This window comes from Haliotis rufescens, unplaced genomic scaffold, assembly GCF_023055435.1.
Source record: "Haliotis rufescens isolate VD_foot unplaced genomic scaffold, xgHalRufe1.0.p SCAF_28, whole genome shotgun sequence".
Taxonomy (NCBI): Eukaryota; Metazoa; Mollusca; class Gastropoda; order Lepetellida; family Haliotidae; genus Haliotis; species Haliotis rufescens.
Window position 1 is genome coordinate 6,105,212 of NW_025963979.1, and position 16,198 is coordinate 6,121,409.

At 39.7% G+C, this 16,198-nt stretch overlaps 1 protein-coding gene across 1 annotated transcript; it reads left to right on the forward strand.

The window, feature by feature from the left end:
* Window positions 1–4,901: 4,901 nt before the first annotated feature.
* On the forward strand, window positions 4,902–16,086 carry LOC124139351 (calcium-regulated heat-stable protein 1-like). The gene is made up of 3 exons (XM_046506358.2): window positions 4,902–5,032; window positions 14,899–15,021; window positions 15,930–16,086. Exons 1-3 carry the CDS (start codon window positions 4,902–4,904, stop codon window positions 16,084–16,086), a joined length of 411 nt encoding a protein of 136 aa, XP_046362314.1.
* The last annotated feature ends 112 nt before the right edge of the window (window positions 16,087–16,198 follow it).

Genomic DNA, 16,198 nt, shown 5'->3' on the forward strand with positions numbered 1-16,198 from the left:
ATGTGTGACAGTGACAGATATCTGATAGGTGAGTATGGTGGGAGTGTCAGTTGTCTGATGGGTGAGTATGGTGGGAGCGTCAGTTGTACGAGTGACACTGTTGGTTGTATGATGTGTGACAGTGACATATCTGATAGGTGAGTATGGTGGGAGCGTCAGTTGTAGGAGTGACACTGTTGGTTGTATGATGTGTGACAGTGACAGTTATCTGATAGGTGAGTATGGTGGGAGTGTCAGTTGTAGGAGTGACACTGTTGGTTGTATGATGTGTGACAGTTATCTGATAGGTGAGTATGGTGGGAGCTTCAGTTGTAGGAGTGACACTGTGGGTTGTATGATGTGTGACGGTGACAGTTATCTGATAGGTGAGAATGGTGGGAGCGTCAGTTGTAGGAGTGACACTGTGGGTTGTATGATGTGTGACAGTGACAGTTATCTGATAGGTGAGTATGGTGGGAGCTTCAGTTGTAGGAGTGACACTGTGGGTTGTATGATGTGTGACGGTGACAGTTATCTGATAGGTGAGTATGGTGAGAGCGTCAGTTGTAGGAGTGACACTTGGTTGTATGATGTGTGACAGTGACAGTTATCTGATAGGTGAGTATGGTGGGAGCTTCAGTTGTAGGAGTGACACTGTGGGTTGTATGATGTGTGACAGTGACAGTTGTCTGATAGGTGAGTATGGTGGGAGCGTCAGTTGTAGGAGTGACACTGTTGGTTGTATGATGTGTGACAGTGACAGTTATCTGATGGTGAGTATGGTGGGAGTGTCAGTTGTCTGATAGGTGAGTATGGTGGGAGCGTCAGCTGTAGGAGTGACACTGTTGGTTGTATGATGTGTGACAGTGACAGTTATCTGATAGGTGAGTATGGTGGGAGTGTCAGTTGTCTGATAGGTGAGTATGGTGGGAGTGTCAGCTGTAGGAGTGACACTGTTGGTTGTATGATGTGTGACAGTGACAGTTATCTGATAGGTGAGTATGGTGGGAGCGTCAGCTGTAGGAGTGACGCTGTTGTTTGTATGTGTAACTTTGAATGCCTCCATTACATCAGTGCCAGAAATCCTGTATTTCAGCTGTCATCACACTAAAACATTTTAGATTTTCAACAAAAGTCCTCTACACTATCAACTATCCATAACCATACTAGTGGTGTCTCTCTCCTCGAACCTCTGCACATGCACAGCCAGGTAGTCTTCACTACGCTCAGTTCAGTCAATAAGATTGGACGTGGATATAATGGTAGTATAATGGAAGTTTAACACATATTTGCTTATGTTTTCCCAAAATGGCCCTTTTGAGGTATTTCGGGATTATGTTGATCTAATATTGGAGAAAGGATTCTAGATGCAGGATGATTTTCTCCACCCGAGACAGGTGCAATGCCACAACTTTCCCTGAATCTTTAGAAGGAACTACTAAAAGACCAGCAGTCCATGCTGGACAAAGGCCAGACATGAGCGTTATGGACATGGCGCCCCAGCAGGCTGAGAAGGGTCCCTCGGCCAGGTGGACACCGAGGGGAGCAAGTGTCATGGCAGGGTGATTTGGATATGTTGCAGGGAACTCTTTCGATATATAACATCAATCAAAATGTTGATAAAAGGCAGACAAGGTTTGGGAAATCCGGGCATTTTGTCAGAATAACCCTGAGCATTCTGATGGAATGCCTGGGACTTCCAGCATCTTGACTACCTTTTAGGTTTGTCAAGAAAATAAAGGCCCTGTAAAAACAATAGGGAGACGTCAATAAAGGTTTAAAATTGTAGTTTTGCAACAGAAATGACAGCAGACTAGGTGGATGAGGGCGGCAGGATAGTTGACACCCTCTAGGTCACTTTGTTGCTTCAGAGCGCTGTGGCGCCTGCTACATTTGCATCGTTGCTATGCGACCATCTTGGCAACAGGTATATTTAATAATGGTCAAGACATCTTCTACAGTGGCTTGGGACGGTCGGGTAGCCTACTTTTAGGCAAAAGATATATGTATATATACATACACACTTGTGTTTCAGGAAACTGGACTTTTTTAGTCACTTAACTCCCTTGCCTTGGGAAGATGTGCTTCAGAGTGCTGCAGCACCTACAACCACTTCATTGCTTCAAAGTGCTGCAGCACCTACAGCCACTTCATTGCTCCAGAGTGCTGCAGCACCTTCTACAGCCACTTCATTGCTTCAGAGTGCTGCAGCACCTACAGCCACTTCATTGCTTCAGAGTGCTGCAGCACCTACTCTGCACTTCATTGCTTCAGAGTAATGCAGCACCTTCTACAGCCACTTCATTGCTTCAGAGTGCTGCAGCACCTTCTACAGCCACTTCATTGCTTCTGAGTGCTGCAGCACCTTCTACAGCCACTTCATTGTTTCAGAGTGCTGCAGCACCTTCTACAGCCACTTCATTGCCTCAGAGTGCTGCAGCACCTTCTACAGCCACTTCATTGCCTCAGAGTGCTGCAGCACCTTCTACAGCCACTTCATTCCCACAGAGTGCTGCAGCACCTACTCTGCCACTTCATTGCTTCAGAGTGCTGCAGCACCTTCTACAGCCACTTCATCGCTCTAGCATGCTGCAGCACTTTCTACAGCCATCTGGTGCAGCACCTTCGAGGTCTTCAGTGCTTTCCAGTGAGTTGTCATGTGCAACTGTCTTGTGACTTGATGACTACAGCATCCTCAGGTTTACAGGCATCTGGAGGAATCCACTTGCGATGGACCATCTCAACATGAGAATAGGTCGTATGTTATCTAAGGAGTCGCTACTGTGTGGTTATCGTCCCTTCAGTAGGGGATGTCTCCATAATGCCTCCCAGAAACCTTGCAGTCTTGAAAACATTTATATTCTACAGAAGCAGGCAATAAGAGAGACCCCGTGGGATCAGCTCTCAGTCAGACAAGAAGACTGCACATAAAATGTCTGGAGTGAGTGAGTGAGTATGTGTCACGCTGCTTTTAGCAATGTTCCAGCAATATGGTCTTCACACATTGTACCCATGTGAGGAATCAAACCCAGGTCTTTGGCTTAACCATTAGACTACCCCACCGCCCCTAAACTGTCCGGTATTTCTAGCAACAGGTTATTTAAGTAATGCTTCACTCATCGTTTGATTCTATAGGAATTTGAGACAATAAACGTAGGTCTTGCAACCTGAAGCATGGTTGTCATTGAGCAGGCAAAGGTCATGGTTGCATTCTTTAAGTTGGCACATGCAGAATTGACAGTGCACCTGTTGTTTACAAAACTGCTCCATGCCCTGTCATGCCTCAGTGGCTACAGGTGTTTCAAGTAACATCGACCCAACACTTGGGAAGATGGATAGGTTTTGTTTTTTTGTATATATTGTTTTAGATAGTTTAACAGATGGCTTGTTTCATTGTGTTGAGAGTGAGTGAGTATTGTTTTCGCCGTGTTTAGCAATATTCCAGCAATATCATGGCAGGGGACACCAGGAATGGTTTTCACATATTGTACCCATGTGGGGAATCGAATCCGGATCTTCGGCGTGACGAATGAAGGCTTTAACAGCTAGGCTACCCCACTGCCTCCATTGTGTTGAGAACTGATTTTAGTTTGAAAGTTTCCTGAATTTGTAGGTCCAGATAGCTACATCAATATGGTATGTGGAACATGTAGCTTTTTTGCAAATCTTATATATTGGTTTCTTGACAACTGTTTCCAGCTTTGATAAAAATATTATAGTTCTAAGTGAAACAATGGGTTATCCGGGTTACCTGAAACACAAGTATATATTTCTTTTGTCTGAAAGTGATCGATGAGATATATGTCCTGTAATTAGTCAATCAATTGAATGTGTCATTTTCTTTATGAAAGGATTATTGTCAAATAAGGATTGAGACATTAAGCTGGCATGTTGTGATGTATTGATCTGGCATCAACATGATGCCGTTATTAGGACTAGGACACAGAGGAGAGTTCACTATGTCCATGGCTAAGCTGTTTATGTGGGAGGGAGGCTTGTTGCCAGATACATGCAAGCATTCAAGGCAAACAGATTGTATAGTCTCAGTCTTCGAATCAGTGGGCGTGCAGTCCCAGTAGACAGTTTACATTAATGAAGCTACTGCAAGGAGGTCATTTTAATAGGCCAGCTTGCACATAGGGACTTCAGGCATTTTCTGCTGGTCAGGTGAGATGTGTGGGTTTGAATGCCTATTGGAAAAGGTTTCTTTAATCTCTTTGAGTTGAGTGAAGTCATAAACATGTTGAATGTCAAGGTCATGGTATATTGTTTGTCCTCTGTTTTTGTGAATGTTTTTGAATCTGGTTATCATTTATTGTCATGATTATGTTACATGTTTTGACATTTTCCTCTGTTCATCACAGATTGTCATGGCATTTTGTTTTTTTCTCATCTTCCTGAGGCAAGGGACTTAAATGACTGTAAAAGGGCAGTTTCCACCATTGCCAAACTAGGCTGTAATTTCTGGGCTCGATTGTAGCGCCGCCAGTGGCTATTATGAGTTATGTCCGTTCTATGTCTCTCCTGAATTTGACCAATCAGATTCCACCTTTCATATCACTTGCATTTGCTTCAAACAAAATGGCGGTACCCAGTTAAGATGATCTGTTCGATGATCAAAATCTATACTGTTATAAAAGGGTCCTTCTTCGTGAAATGCATCAAATCATGTGAACACCTTGATTAAAATCATGAAAAGATTTGCAAAATATCTGTTGATGCCGAGTTGGCGATACACCTTTTTTGCAAATCCTGGAATCAACCGAAATCTGCACGGCAGTTTATGAAACTGATGTCAATTTCGTTACGCTGCGCTCATCCAGTTGTTTCATCACATTCGTGCATGTCTTGTTTGAATGTTCTTTTACCATATTTACTGTATTATATTTGGTATTTTTCATTTAGAGCAGTAGGACTGAGCCATGTCATCTCCAAACAACGCCCCTCAAGCCCAGGCTATGAACAATGATATCATTTCGGGATCTGCTTCCCATGGCCACCGCTTCCTGATTCCTAGTCCGATACCTACCCGCAGGTCCAGGACCTTCTCAGCGTGAGTACACCTTGTACAATTAGTTCAGTGGGATGAGTCGGGGTGTACTATCTGGCCACACTGTTCTGAAGGATGCAGTGATGTACACATGCAATACTTACCCACAAACTGCAAGGAATTATGAGTAACAAGTGAATTAAACAAGTAACTTTCAACATTATTTCAAGAGAGACAGATAATCTGTAAGCTCTGAGTTGGTTATTCTTTATAAAACCTGTTGTCTTTTTTTTTTATAAATGTGAAAGATGGGGATTTTCTGATTTTAAATAGAGACATAGCTCAGTTTTTCTATATTTGGAAGGATGTAACATAAGATTGTGTGTGACCTCGTGAACAATGGCAGATGTCATCCTCAGTAAGCACTAGGGCTGTTACGATTCACTCGCGTATTCGGTGAATCGAACCGAACCATTCATGAATTGAATTCGTTATTCATGGCCACTAGAATCGAATATTTATGATTATGCTATCATGTATATTTACATTTCCTGTACTTAAAAATATCCATAACAACATATTATATGCATAGATTTCTTTCAATGACAACACTCTAATAATATTTAATTTAAAGTATTGTTTTCAATGGTCATTGTCGCATTTGAGCAGATACTAGTACCTGGCTACGTGCAGTATGTAAATGTATAATTTATTGATAATTAACAAACCATGTCAAATAAATTATGATGTTATTGTTTCACTGAATATAATAAATAATACATAAACTGCTGACTTGTTATTGTAATTGTGAATTAATATTCGTATTCGTTACCCTATATTCGTGATATGAATCGTATTCACCTCATAGTGTATTCCTTGCAGCCCTAGTTAGCACTGAGGCGTTCATGTGTCACATTACTATGGGCCTCTTCACAAACATGAGAACAATGAACAACTGATGCAAACTAGATATGAATCAAAATAATAATGCTCCATGAGAATTATTGGAATAGTTTGGCCTCTATGCATGTCCCCTTGGTTTTTCTATATGTATATAGATCATTGTAGATACAAACATGCTGAGCCAGTTTTTGATATTTCTTTTTATGATCATACATGTCATAACCTGAAAAAGCGTTTATTTGATAAATTATTAACCAAACAGTGGTGACTGTATTCCTGTTGGTGTGTTTGACATGTGACCTCCGACAATGATATCATTCCCAATGAACTCTCCAGCTCATGACATCTTTGATCCACTGTCAGTATATAGGCATGATGTTGGAGCAAGTGTATTCCTCAGTGTTCCTGTTTACTGGTAATTACCAGTATTTTACCGGTAATTCAGGTGACTTCCAGTCCCTCTGGACCGCCAAATAAAGTACCATATAAATCTTTGCTGTTGAACAAAGCATTGGCGATATTCATAAAAGTACGTTTTTCAAATGAAGTCAGCTTGTCTGTTACCATCAGCAGGGTTAGAAACTAACAGTTTTTGTCCGCTAGTCCTTATAATGATAACATATAGCAAAACCCTTAAAATGGGTCAATTTCCACTCGTCCTTAGGATACCTTTACTATTGGGCAGTTTGGTAAGGACTACAGCAATGTACAGGACTAGTGTCTATTTTTATTGCAGGGAAATAACATTTTGCTTTGCCTCGAGGTTAAATATCTGTTTGTAGTGACTTTGTCTCAAAATATTAAAAAAAGGAGAAAATTGTGACTGAAGTTAGTGTGAATGATGTATAGATCTAATTAAGTTACTTCAGAGATGATGTCTTTGCACTGAACATGATGTTGAAAGAATTAAAACCAAGTAATTTTCATACATTTTTTTATTTGTTGAAAGTTGGGACTGGCAAAGGGGGAACTGGTAATTATTAGAGTTGTCATTCCACCAGAACTGTCAGTTTCAAAAGCCAGCGGGAACCCTGATTCATGTAAACTTGTGCCATTAATCTTGTAGAATGCAGAATTATCTATTACAATATGATACAAACATGGCAATACAATTTCTTTTACAAATTTGACCAATCTGCACAGCCATATTTACAATATGGATTGATATGTAATCGTGCAATATATGTCAATATTGTCTGACATAGCAATACTCATCATTGCTCATCCTGGGGCCACGGAGAACCAAAAAGGGGATATTGTAAAAACATAGCTCTGATTGAAATGTGACATCGGTTATGAAAAATGACCCATAAAAAAACAGCATATTACAACAGGTCAACATGTCTGCTTAAATAACAGTTTTTGATAACTCTTGTATGCACACCTGTATTACCATGAGATAAAATTATTTTATAATTCGTTTTCATTCCATTTCACACATGCTCCTCAGCAGTCTGACTTTAGCTGCTAGTCCAACCCAAGTCTAGTAAAATTCTTTTACATCCAGTAAGTTCAATAATGCTGAGAACCAACTTCAAGCGAGTAGACTCAAAAACTTTTTGCACAGACTGCCTCGGTGTTGGAAACCAAGCTTGAAGGTCAAGGTTATAACCCTTAATTTGGTGATAGTTAAGTTACAATGATTCAATAAAAGAACGATTAAGTATTATGTGCCCTCAAGTCTCAGGGGGATGACAATTGAATTGGGGGTGGGGGAATGGGTGGCAGGGGTGTTCAATTACCGGTAGTATGCCCGACTTGCCCGACCCATGAATATTAAGTGCTGGGCAAGTGGGATAATTTGGTTACCCTCGGCAAGTATGAAATTCTGCGGTATTAACTTTATAACTTAGAAGATGCATTGTGTATTTGTCAGCTTCAGATGGGTACCTGAGTTGTCATTGTTTTTCAGTCCTCAGCAGCACATCTCCCTTTAGCTGTTGCTTCACTTGATAAAGTTCTGTTGTTAAATTGGTTGTGATTTTTCCACCATGTGGTGTGTTATTGTAACTTGAGAGTTGTGTATCTCGTGGCACTGTGCGATTAGTTCTTGTTCATCCTATCTCAGTGAGGATGTCCAGAAGATGGTCACTTTAGATTTATGTCTACATTTCTAAGACTGTCATGTTATCATATTACACCTGCTCCTAGCTGAATACCTTGACATTCATTGCAGTATGGACGTGATAACAGAGGAAATAAGATTTTGTAATGGAGCCGATATTAATACCTTATCTCTTACTATTCTTACGGTGTTGCCTGTATATGAATAAGTAAGGTCATGAAGTGAATCTTCAATGTTGTTCTCTCCTTGCAAATTGAATTGTCTGGTACATGATATGTTTTCAGCTTCAACATGTTCAAACATGAGCAAGATAACCGGTTACTGCGTGTATACTTACATTGTGGTCATAATATTTCTTTGCGGTATCATCCTACTAGGTACGCAGATTGGCTTTGGAGGTGGTAGATCATTTGTCAGAAACCTGATGGTGATGTTTGATACATTAATGTTTTTGATTGCCAATGGTCTAGTAAATAAATCCAATCTTACGAGCACAATCTCATGAAAATAATACATCCAAGAAATGAATGAATGCACATGAATGCTGATAAGCCTAACCGAACATAGAATGTAAGTTGTGCAAGTTACTTAATATTTAAGAACAAATTTATTGGTTTACAAACAACTGAAGTTAGAAAAATATAATAAGATGATATTTGACAAATCTTTTCAGGGTTTGACTTTTTTGAGAAATATCATTATTAAGCATTGTCATAAAGCATGATCATTCCTCCTGTTGGGAGGACAGAGTTAATTCCATTACAAGCTCCGGACTCCTGTTAGTATTTTAAAGTTCAATAATGAAAACCAAGGGCGATATCCGTTTGGTATTAACCCCACTTTTGTTGCAAATGTTTGTGGGTGTTTGAGGTGAGAGAATCTTCTGAAACTGGTGTCAAGCCATTGACAACCCACACAAAATATGAATATAGAGGTTTTTATTATTCTTGTATGTTTTCTACAATCAACCATCTTTCAGCTTCCTGACACAGTGGAGTTAACTGACTGAAAGTTCCAGTTGTCACCCTTGCTGTACTAGGCTGGAATTTCTAGACTTGATCGTAGCCCCACCAGTGACAATTACAAGTTATGTCCCTCCAATGTCTCCCCCCCCCCCCCCCCCCCCCAATCATATTCAACATGGATTATTTCGGATCTGTATTTAGACAGACATTGGCATTGATGATGATTCTTGGTTTGAATTCAGTAGTTTAATTATACCATACTGGTGTGTTTTCTGTTCTATTTCACTCCTTCTTTCCATAGGGTATATTTTAAGGTTATATTTGGATTCTATCTATATAACACATAACATTGCTTCGTGCGCAACACAGAATGTGTAAGCGGGAAAAACAACTAAACACTGTTTTATTGAAGAATGTTTTTAAAACACAGGTTTTTTTTACAATTAAAAAAAAGGAAGACACACCTTGTACTTTTTGATTACTTTTTTTTATTGGTATGCAGTAACTAGATTAAGAAACTCAGAAGTTGAAGAAATAGAAATAACTTATTACATGTATCGTATATGTATAAGAAATATATGAAGAATGGGAATTATTTATTACACAATTAAACACTGGACGGAGAAAAAAACATGAGGGGCGCAGCGCAGAGTGGTTTATTCTCCCTCCTGTGTTTTATTGTACGATACAATGGCCACGAGTCGCTGATTTCTGATTTGAGATATTAACATTATGTACAGCCTCTTGAAGGATGTTGATAAATGTTCAAGTTTTAAAAATATTTACCCAAATTTTAATAATGATGACTCACTGAATAGAAACCGACGTTGGAAATGTCGGACAAGTCCATTTTGCAAACAGGTGGATTTAGTTTGGTGTTTCTCGCATATTTTCACAATCCTCACATCGATCATCTGTACCTTTTCTCCTAATACTGATTGTCATATCGTTAGGCCATTGCATTTATCTGCGGAACCCATCTATATCTATAGGAAACAACTTATACTAGACACTTCCCTCTCAAATATAACGTCGTCCAATATATGACGTCATCTAGTTGTGAGTGCATATTCGAATCTCCAGAAATAATGTCCTGATAGAACAATGTTTTATCGTGAAATAAACCATGCCTAGTTCTTCATTGTTCTTTGCGATTTATCTTGTAGCTATCTCATATAATGTGTTAAAAATGTCTGCCCTGGTCACTAGGCGATAATGTTATAAAAAGAGCAGTATTGGCTGTCTTATTAAGAGTATTGATTTGTCTTGTTCAATGCTGACCTATGCTGTGTCTATTAGTGTATATGTCTATGTGTTTATGTCAGCATCTGATGCCGTGTTTACCTCATCTTAATTTGGTTTGATACACCATGTACATGTCATGCATTCCATGTTTGCTCTATGGGGAGTTTTTCATGTATTATCAAGTTACGATATGTCATGTTCTGCCAAGTTTGCCAAGTGTTTGTATTGCCTTGCATTAGCACCCGACGCCACCTTTGCCATGCTGTTTACTTTGCCAAAGTACACAATGTAGATGTCCAACTTTCCATTTTACATGTATTATTATTTATTACATTTCATGCTGCCATGTTTGCCAAAGTGTTGTATTCTGTTATGTCCCAGTAGTTCAGTTCAATAAATATTATTGCGCCCGATCATTTTAAGAATTGATTGTGGTGATCATGCTGATGATGTGCTGAAGGATGTTTCGGTAAACAATTGAACATAGACAAAGAGAGCAAAACAAATTCCACAGAAAATGTTTTGTTGTAATTCTGTTTATTTTTACCAATTTCTTGGATATAATTATAGGGTCAACAAGAAAGTTTTCCCCGAGCAGTTTTCTGGTGCTGATTCGTGAGTTTGATATTGATTCCAGATTATTGGCGCTTGTGGTAACCTTGACGATCTCCAAGTGAGGGTGTAAAGTGTGTAATTTAGGCCTGTTGTTAGCCGTCAAGGTGGCATTGTTACTGTGAGCTGTTAGCTGCCTCACTTTGAGATGTCTTTGGTCGACCCCAGTACAAACCTATCTGTCATGTCTTTGGGCAAATGTGTAAATCCAGGAGAAAAGGTTAAATTAGAACAGAAGAGGCAGTAACAGGGCTCAAGGGACTTCGTCCATCTATACAAGTTGAGTCAATCAAGGAATTGTGATCCCAGAGCTTAAGCAGAAGGACAGCCTTATTCTGTTCAATTATATGCCACACTTTTACACAAATTAGATTATCCTTATGTTTCAATGCGAGTCTCTGTGAACTTGGTCTGACAGTTGGTGGAGGGTATTACAAATTAGAAAAAGAATATTTGACAGAAAAACTAAACTGAAATTGATGGATCGGATTATCATGTTTATGTCGTGTGTGAGTGTCATTATGTCAGTATTTTTAACAAAAAGAGCTTCTGCTAGTATATCTGGAAACACAAGTTTGGGGAATCAGGTTCCTTAAGTAACCTGCTCAGAGTGATGAATACAAGTTTGTTTGTTTGTTGGTTAACACTGCACTCAACAATATTCTGGTGATCTGTAAATAATCAAGTCTTGGTCATACAATCCTGTGATTGGCATCATGAGCATTGATACATGCAATTAGGATACAATGACATGCATCAACCAAGTCAGCGAGTCTGACTGGCAGATCCCATTAGTCACCTCTTACGACAAGCATAGTTCAAATACCAAATGAGAATGATTTGTTTGGGTGAAAAAAGTACCTGGAACACTGTTCTTTAGCAGTATTGTATGTTACCATGGTGAGAGCTTAGAGGTGTGGCCATGGTTAGAGGTTAGAGGTGTGAAGTGACTGTTGCTGGTTATCAGCCAGTGTTGTACAGAAATAATTATGTGATAAAGGTGTTCATTCTCCTTTTGTAAAGATTAATTTCAGCATAATTCAAGTTGAAAAATGTGGTTGTAAAATATAAAAATGGCCCCTGATTGCATGGTGTCTACATGGTCTAAGTGCTGAGTGTTTTCTTATAATTATTCATAGATTCAATGAAGTTTGAAATGTTTTCACCTGACAATCGATTATCATGATTATGGACTCATATGATTAATAATTGCATTGTTAACATGTATACAATCAAATAGCAGCCATAAGTTTAAGTCATGAATTCATCTAAAACATAACTAGCTTTGGATGTTGTGGTTGTGACTGCAAAAGACTGGTGAACAATGCTAATTGGGAATATGTGACGGTGACCAGTTGGTAAAAGGCATGTTGTGACAATCTGACTACAAATTAGATGCAGTACATATGAATTCCAGGGAAGAGAAGGTGCCCATGTCCTTGATTATCCTAAGTATTACATGTTCATCAATCATGATAAATACCCTGGACCCATTTGCTGACAAAATCATGTGTGAGAGAGTTTCTTTGGGAAGAGGTATAGATGGGGATGTCACTGCCCCAAAAGCTATGGTAGCAAATGGTTCCAGTGTATTTGGAGATTTGATACACTTGATGATCGAGGATGAGGTCCCGGGTATATGGGTTTGTCACTGGTCAGTCTGAGTGATTTTGTGGGCATCGTACCCCAATGATGTGGATTGTTGCTTAGTCACTTGTTTCCTGAGTCACTAGTGACACTAGTGACATATAGCTTGACAAAGCTGCTTTCAAATGGCTCATGTCAATTTCTTGTTAGTCTTTTCATTGGTCGCTCAATTTTCCAGAATGGTTGTTCTGACGTGACCCGTAATGGGATGTCCTCAGGTCTTTGGTTAGTTTCCTGACTCATCTTCAACTGAAAATTGCACTGTGTCATACATTGAAGTATCACCTGAGGGTTTAAGATTGACTCAGTGTCTGTTGTTGAATACATTTCATTTAGGACACCTTCTCATACCAGCCATATGCATATTCACTGCATATTAATACTTGAAATGAAAGGTATCATGTCGCAAATTGAAGAAAAAAAAATGTGGCTTTTCCCTTAAACTATAATTAATTTTGTTTTGGGATTTTTTGACATTAGCATTCCAGAGTGATGCCATATATATCTCATAGCTGTTTCATTTCACACAGCTGCCTCCCTAGAGCGTCTGCCCGGAGAGCGGAAGGTACGGGGTTCAATCCCCGGCTGCGTCATACCAAAAGACACTAAAAGATGGTGCTTGTTGTTACCCTGTCTGGCGCTCAGCATTAAGGGGCTAAAACAAGGACTGGTCGGCTCGGAGTCAGTATACTGTGTTTGAGTGGGGTATTCATGTTAAACTGCGGCATGGTATCTCAGTGAGCTAACACACACACACACACACACACACACACACACACACACACACACACACACACACGTGCACGTGCATGCACGTCGCCTCACACAAAAAGAAAACTTCAGAAGCTTACCAGTAACTCTATTTATCTCCTAAGGAACACTACTGACACATGCAAGTTCATCTCTCTACCGGTAGCTCCTGCATGTGTCAATGTGATTACCATGATCAAGTGAATTAGCTCAGAGACCATATACCGATATGTGGTCTAGGAATAGCTGTTGGCAGGGAGAATAACAAATCTGAGCTGCAGCTGCCACTGTGTCATCAGTCACCTTGTTGGTGGATCAGTGCTCTATAATGAGCCGCTCAGACCAGATTATGTTTACACAGTAAGACTATTAGCTTGATCAGACACATCCTCCATTATTCAGTGTATAATGTCTCCATTCTGTTATTATGAATACTCTTTTAGTAGGAAAACATGTTTTTCCTGAGTATTAAAATAGGGGAATAGAGTTTCTTAAGCTGTAGACATATTGTAGGTGGCATGCTATAAGGTGATTTGTGTACCATGGGTTTACTGGTGTTATTTATAGCAGTTTGCTATACCAGGTAATTGTGTAAGAGCTGTGTAATGAGAATTGTGTCATGTCTCAAAAGGAAGCTGTGTCATTTATTATGGTGAATGGGTCCAGGGTACATACATAATAAATTGACCCGTGAAGAACCGGGGTAGAATAGGTCTTCAGCAACCCATGCTTGCCGTAAAAGGTGACCAGGCTTGTCGTAAAGGGCGACTAACGGGTTCGGGTGATCAGGCTCGCTGACTTGGTTGATGCATGTCATCGATCCCAATTGCGTGGTTTGATGCTCATGACATTGATCACTGGATTGTCTGGTCCAGACTCGATTATTTACAGACTGCCGTCATAAAGCTGGAATATTGCTGAGTGCGGCGTAAAACAACTAACCAACCAATCAACTAACATAATAAATTATGATACGCTTGGGGATGGATCAAACACTTTGACCTGGAGCAATCCAATCTCATTAAAATCAGATCTTAGTTCTTGCAACCACTAAACAAAGATCTGAGAACATCCTATTACAGGTCACGTCAGAACGACCTTTCACAAACTTTGACCAACCAATGAAATGACTAACATTCAGTCGACATTGACCAATCAGAAAGCAGCTTTCTCAAACAGCACGGCACTTGTTTCAAACTGGCAACTTCCGAAAACTGAACAAAAGAACATGCTGGAATATCTAATCTACATTGCTGAAATTGTATGGCAGTACGTCCCACGGGCTGTGCAAAGTCTCTTCTGTTCAAATGTTTATCCCATTGAAGCGAGAGACGGATTAAGTCATACAGGTCGTAACTGTTGTTTGGAATACCTTTTTGAGGTTGCATGATGAGAAAGCACATTCCGACTGTGATTTTCCGGATCTGGTAAGTGATGCTGTGATTGGTCGGATGAAATGTTGCTCTGATGTGACCCGTAATGGGATGTCCTCAGATCTTTGTTTAGTGGTAGCAAGAACTAAGATCCGATTTGAATGAGATTGGGGGCAATCTACTTCATGATATATGTATGCTTCAGGCAGCTGTTTCATACGTGGAGTTATGAAAATCTATAGCTTAGACATGATAGAAGCTCCATGTATTTCATGAAGCTAAAATACTTATGCTGGAAATGAAGAATAGAGGACTTTTAATTGTAGAGCTGTTCATGGTTTTTACGTCTCTATATATTTTATGTTTCAGTTCCGAGCGGGCAGAGAAAGGGCCATTATTTCATGGAACGGTGAAGACATTTTGTCGACAGATAGGCCATGGGTTTATTCAGCCCCAGGATGGATCGGACACCTTATTTGTACACATATCAGAGTATGTAACATTTTATCCCTGATTGTTTTCGATCAGAACGGACGCCATTCTGTACCGTGGTTGCAGTCTCAATTTCAGTTATCAACATAAAATTGGTAATCATGGTAATATGATGCAACAATATGATGAAAGTCTAGATTGTGTCTGTGATGTGTCAACAATGATCATGTTTTTATCATACTGTCCAGTTTTGTATACATGTGCATGTTCAATAATCAGCTATTTCTGCATGTACATTGTTAGATGTGACAGTTACAAAAAAGACATGAACTCTATGGTTAATGATTAGTGATGTGGCATCGGTTGAACCTAATATTTTCAGTAGGTTTCAAGGGCAAATTCAAGGATCAGTGAAGACCAGTTCTAATCTACATACCGGTATATATCTTTGCTTGATGTACCCAGACAATAATTATCACCATAATAATGAAACAACTTTAATGATATTGGTAGATGTGCTGTAAGCATGATTAAAACTAACATCCCTAGACCTTTGTAATGTGTTCAAAAGTATTCGCCACTATTGTGACGTCATATGTTCTGCAGATTTGAAGTCAAAGCATTGTGACATGGTAGAAATGACGTCACAGTACGTGATAGAACAGCAACAGTCAAGCTGTGGTGATGTTACTGAATTTACAATATACTCTCTAATTATTTGATCACCAAATTCTCCGCCTGAAATCTGTTGCCACACTTGCTGTGAATTATGTGGGAACCAAACACATGAAATAACATCAGTACTTGAAATTTGCCACATGAGCGGGTTGTGTTACATGAGCTTCCGAATAATTTTCTCTCGTGGATTTGAAAGAAGGATTCTAAAATGTCATGATGGAATGGCATGTGACTTGAATAATGCTGAATGCACTCACTCAGATTCACATTGCCCACATTGTCTGTTTCAGCATTGATGGTGAATACGTTCCAAAAGAGGGTGATGAGGTGACCTACAAGACAGTTCTAATTCCTCCCCGGAATGAGAAGATTCAAGCTGTGCATGTGAAGATCACTCACCTCAAACCAGGAGTCTCTCATGAAAAATGGGACTCGCCTCCTCAGTAAAAGCGTCTGCACATTGCTGGCTTGTCAGTCTGTATGTGTTGCAGTTGCCTGTGTTGTCTGAGAGACATACCATAGTAACCAAAGAAATGAGAAGGAAACTTACTTTCCTAGA

Bases quoted from the DNA above. Each gene is read 5' to 3' on its own strand.
- LOC124139351 (XM_046506358.2), top strand. From the start codon at position 4,902: ATGTCATCTCCAAACAACGCCCCTCAAGCCCAGGCTATGAACAATGAT. The intron at 5,033-14,898 runs GTGAGTACACCT...TTTATGTTTCAG, and splicing joins AGGTCCAGGACCTTCTCAGC to TTCCGAGCGGGCAGAGAAAG. The intron at 15,022-15,929 runs GTATGTAACATT...TGTCTGTTTCAG, and splicing joins TTATTTGTACACATATCAGA to CATTGATGGTGAATACGTTC.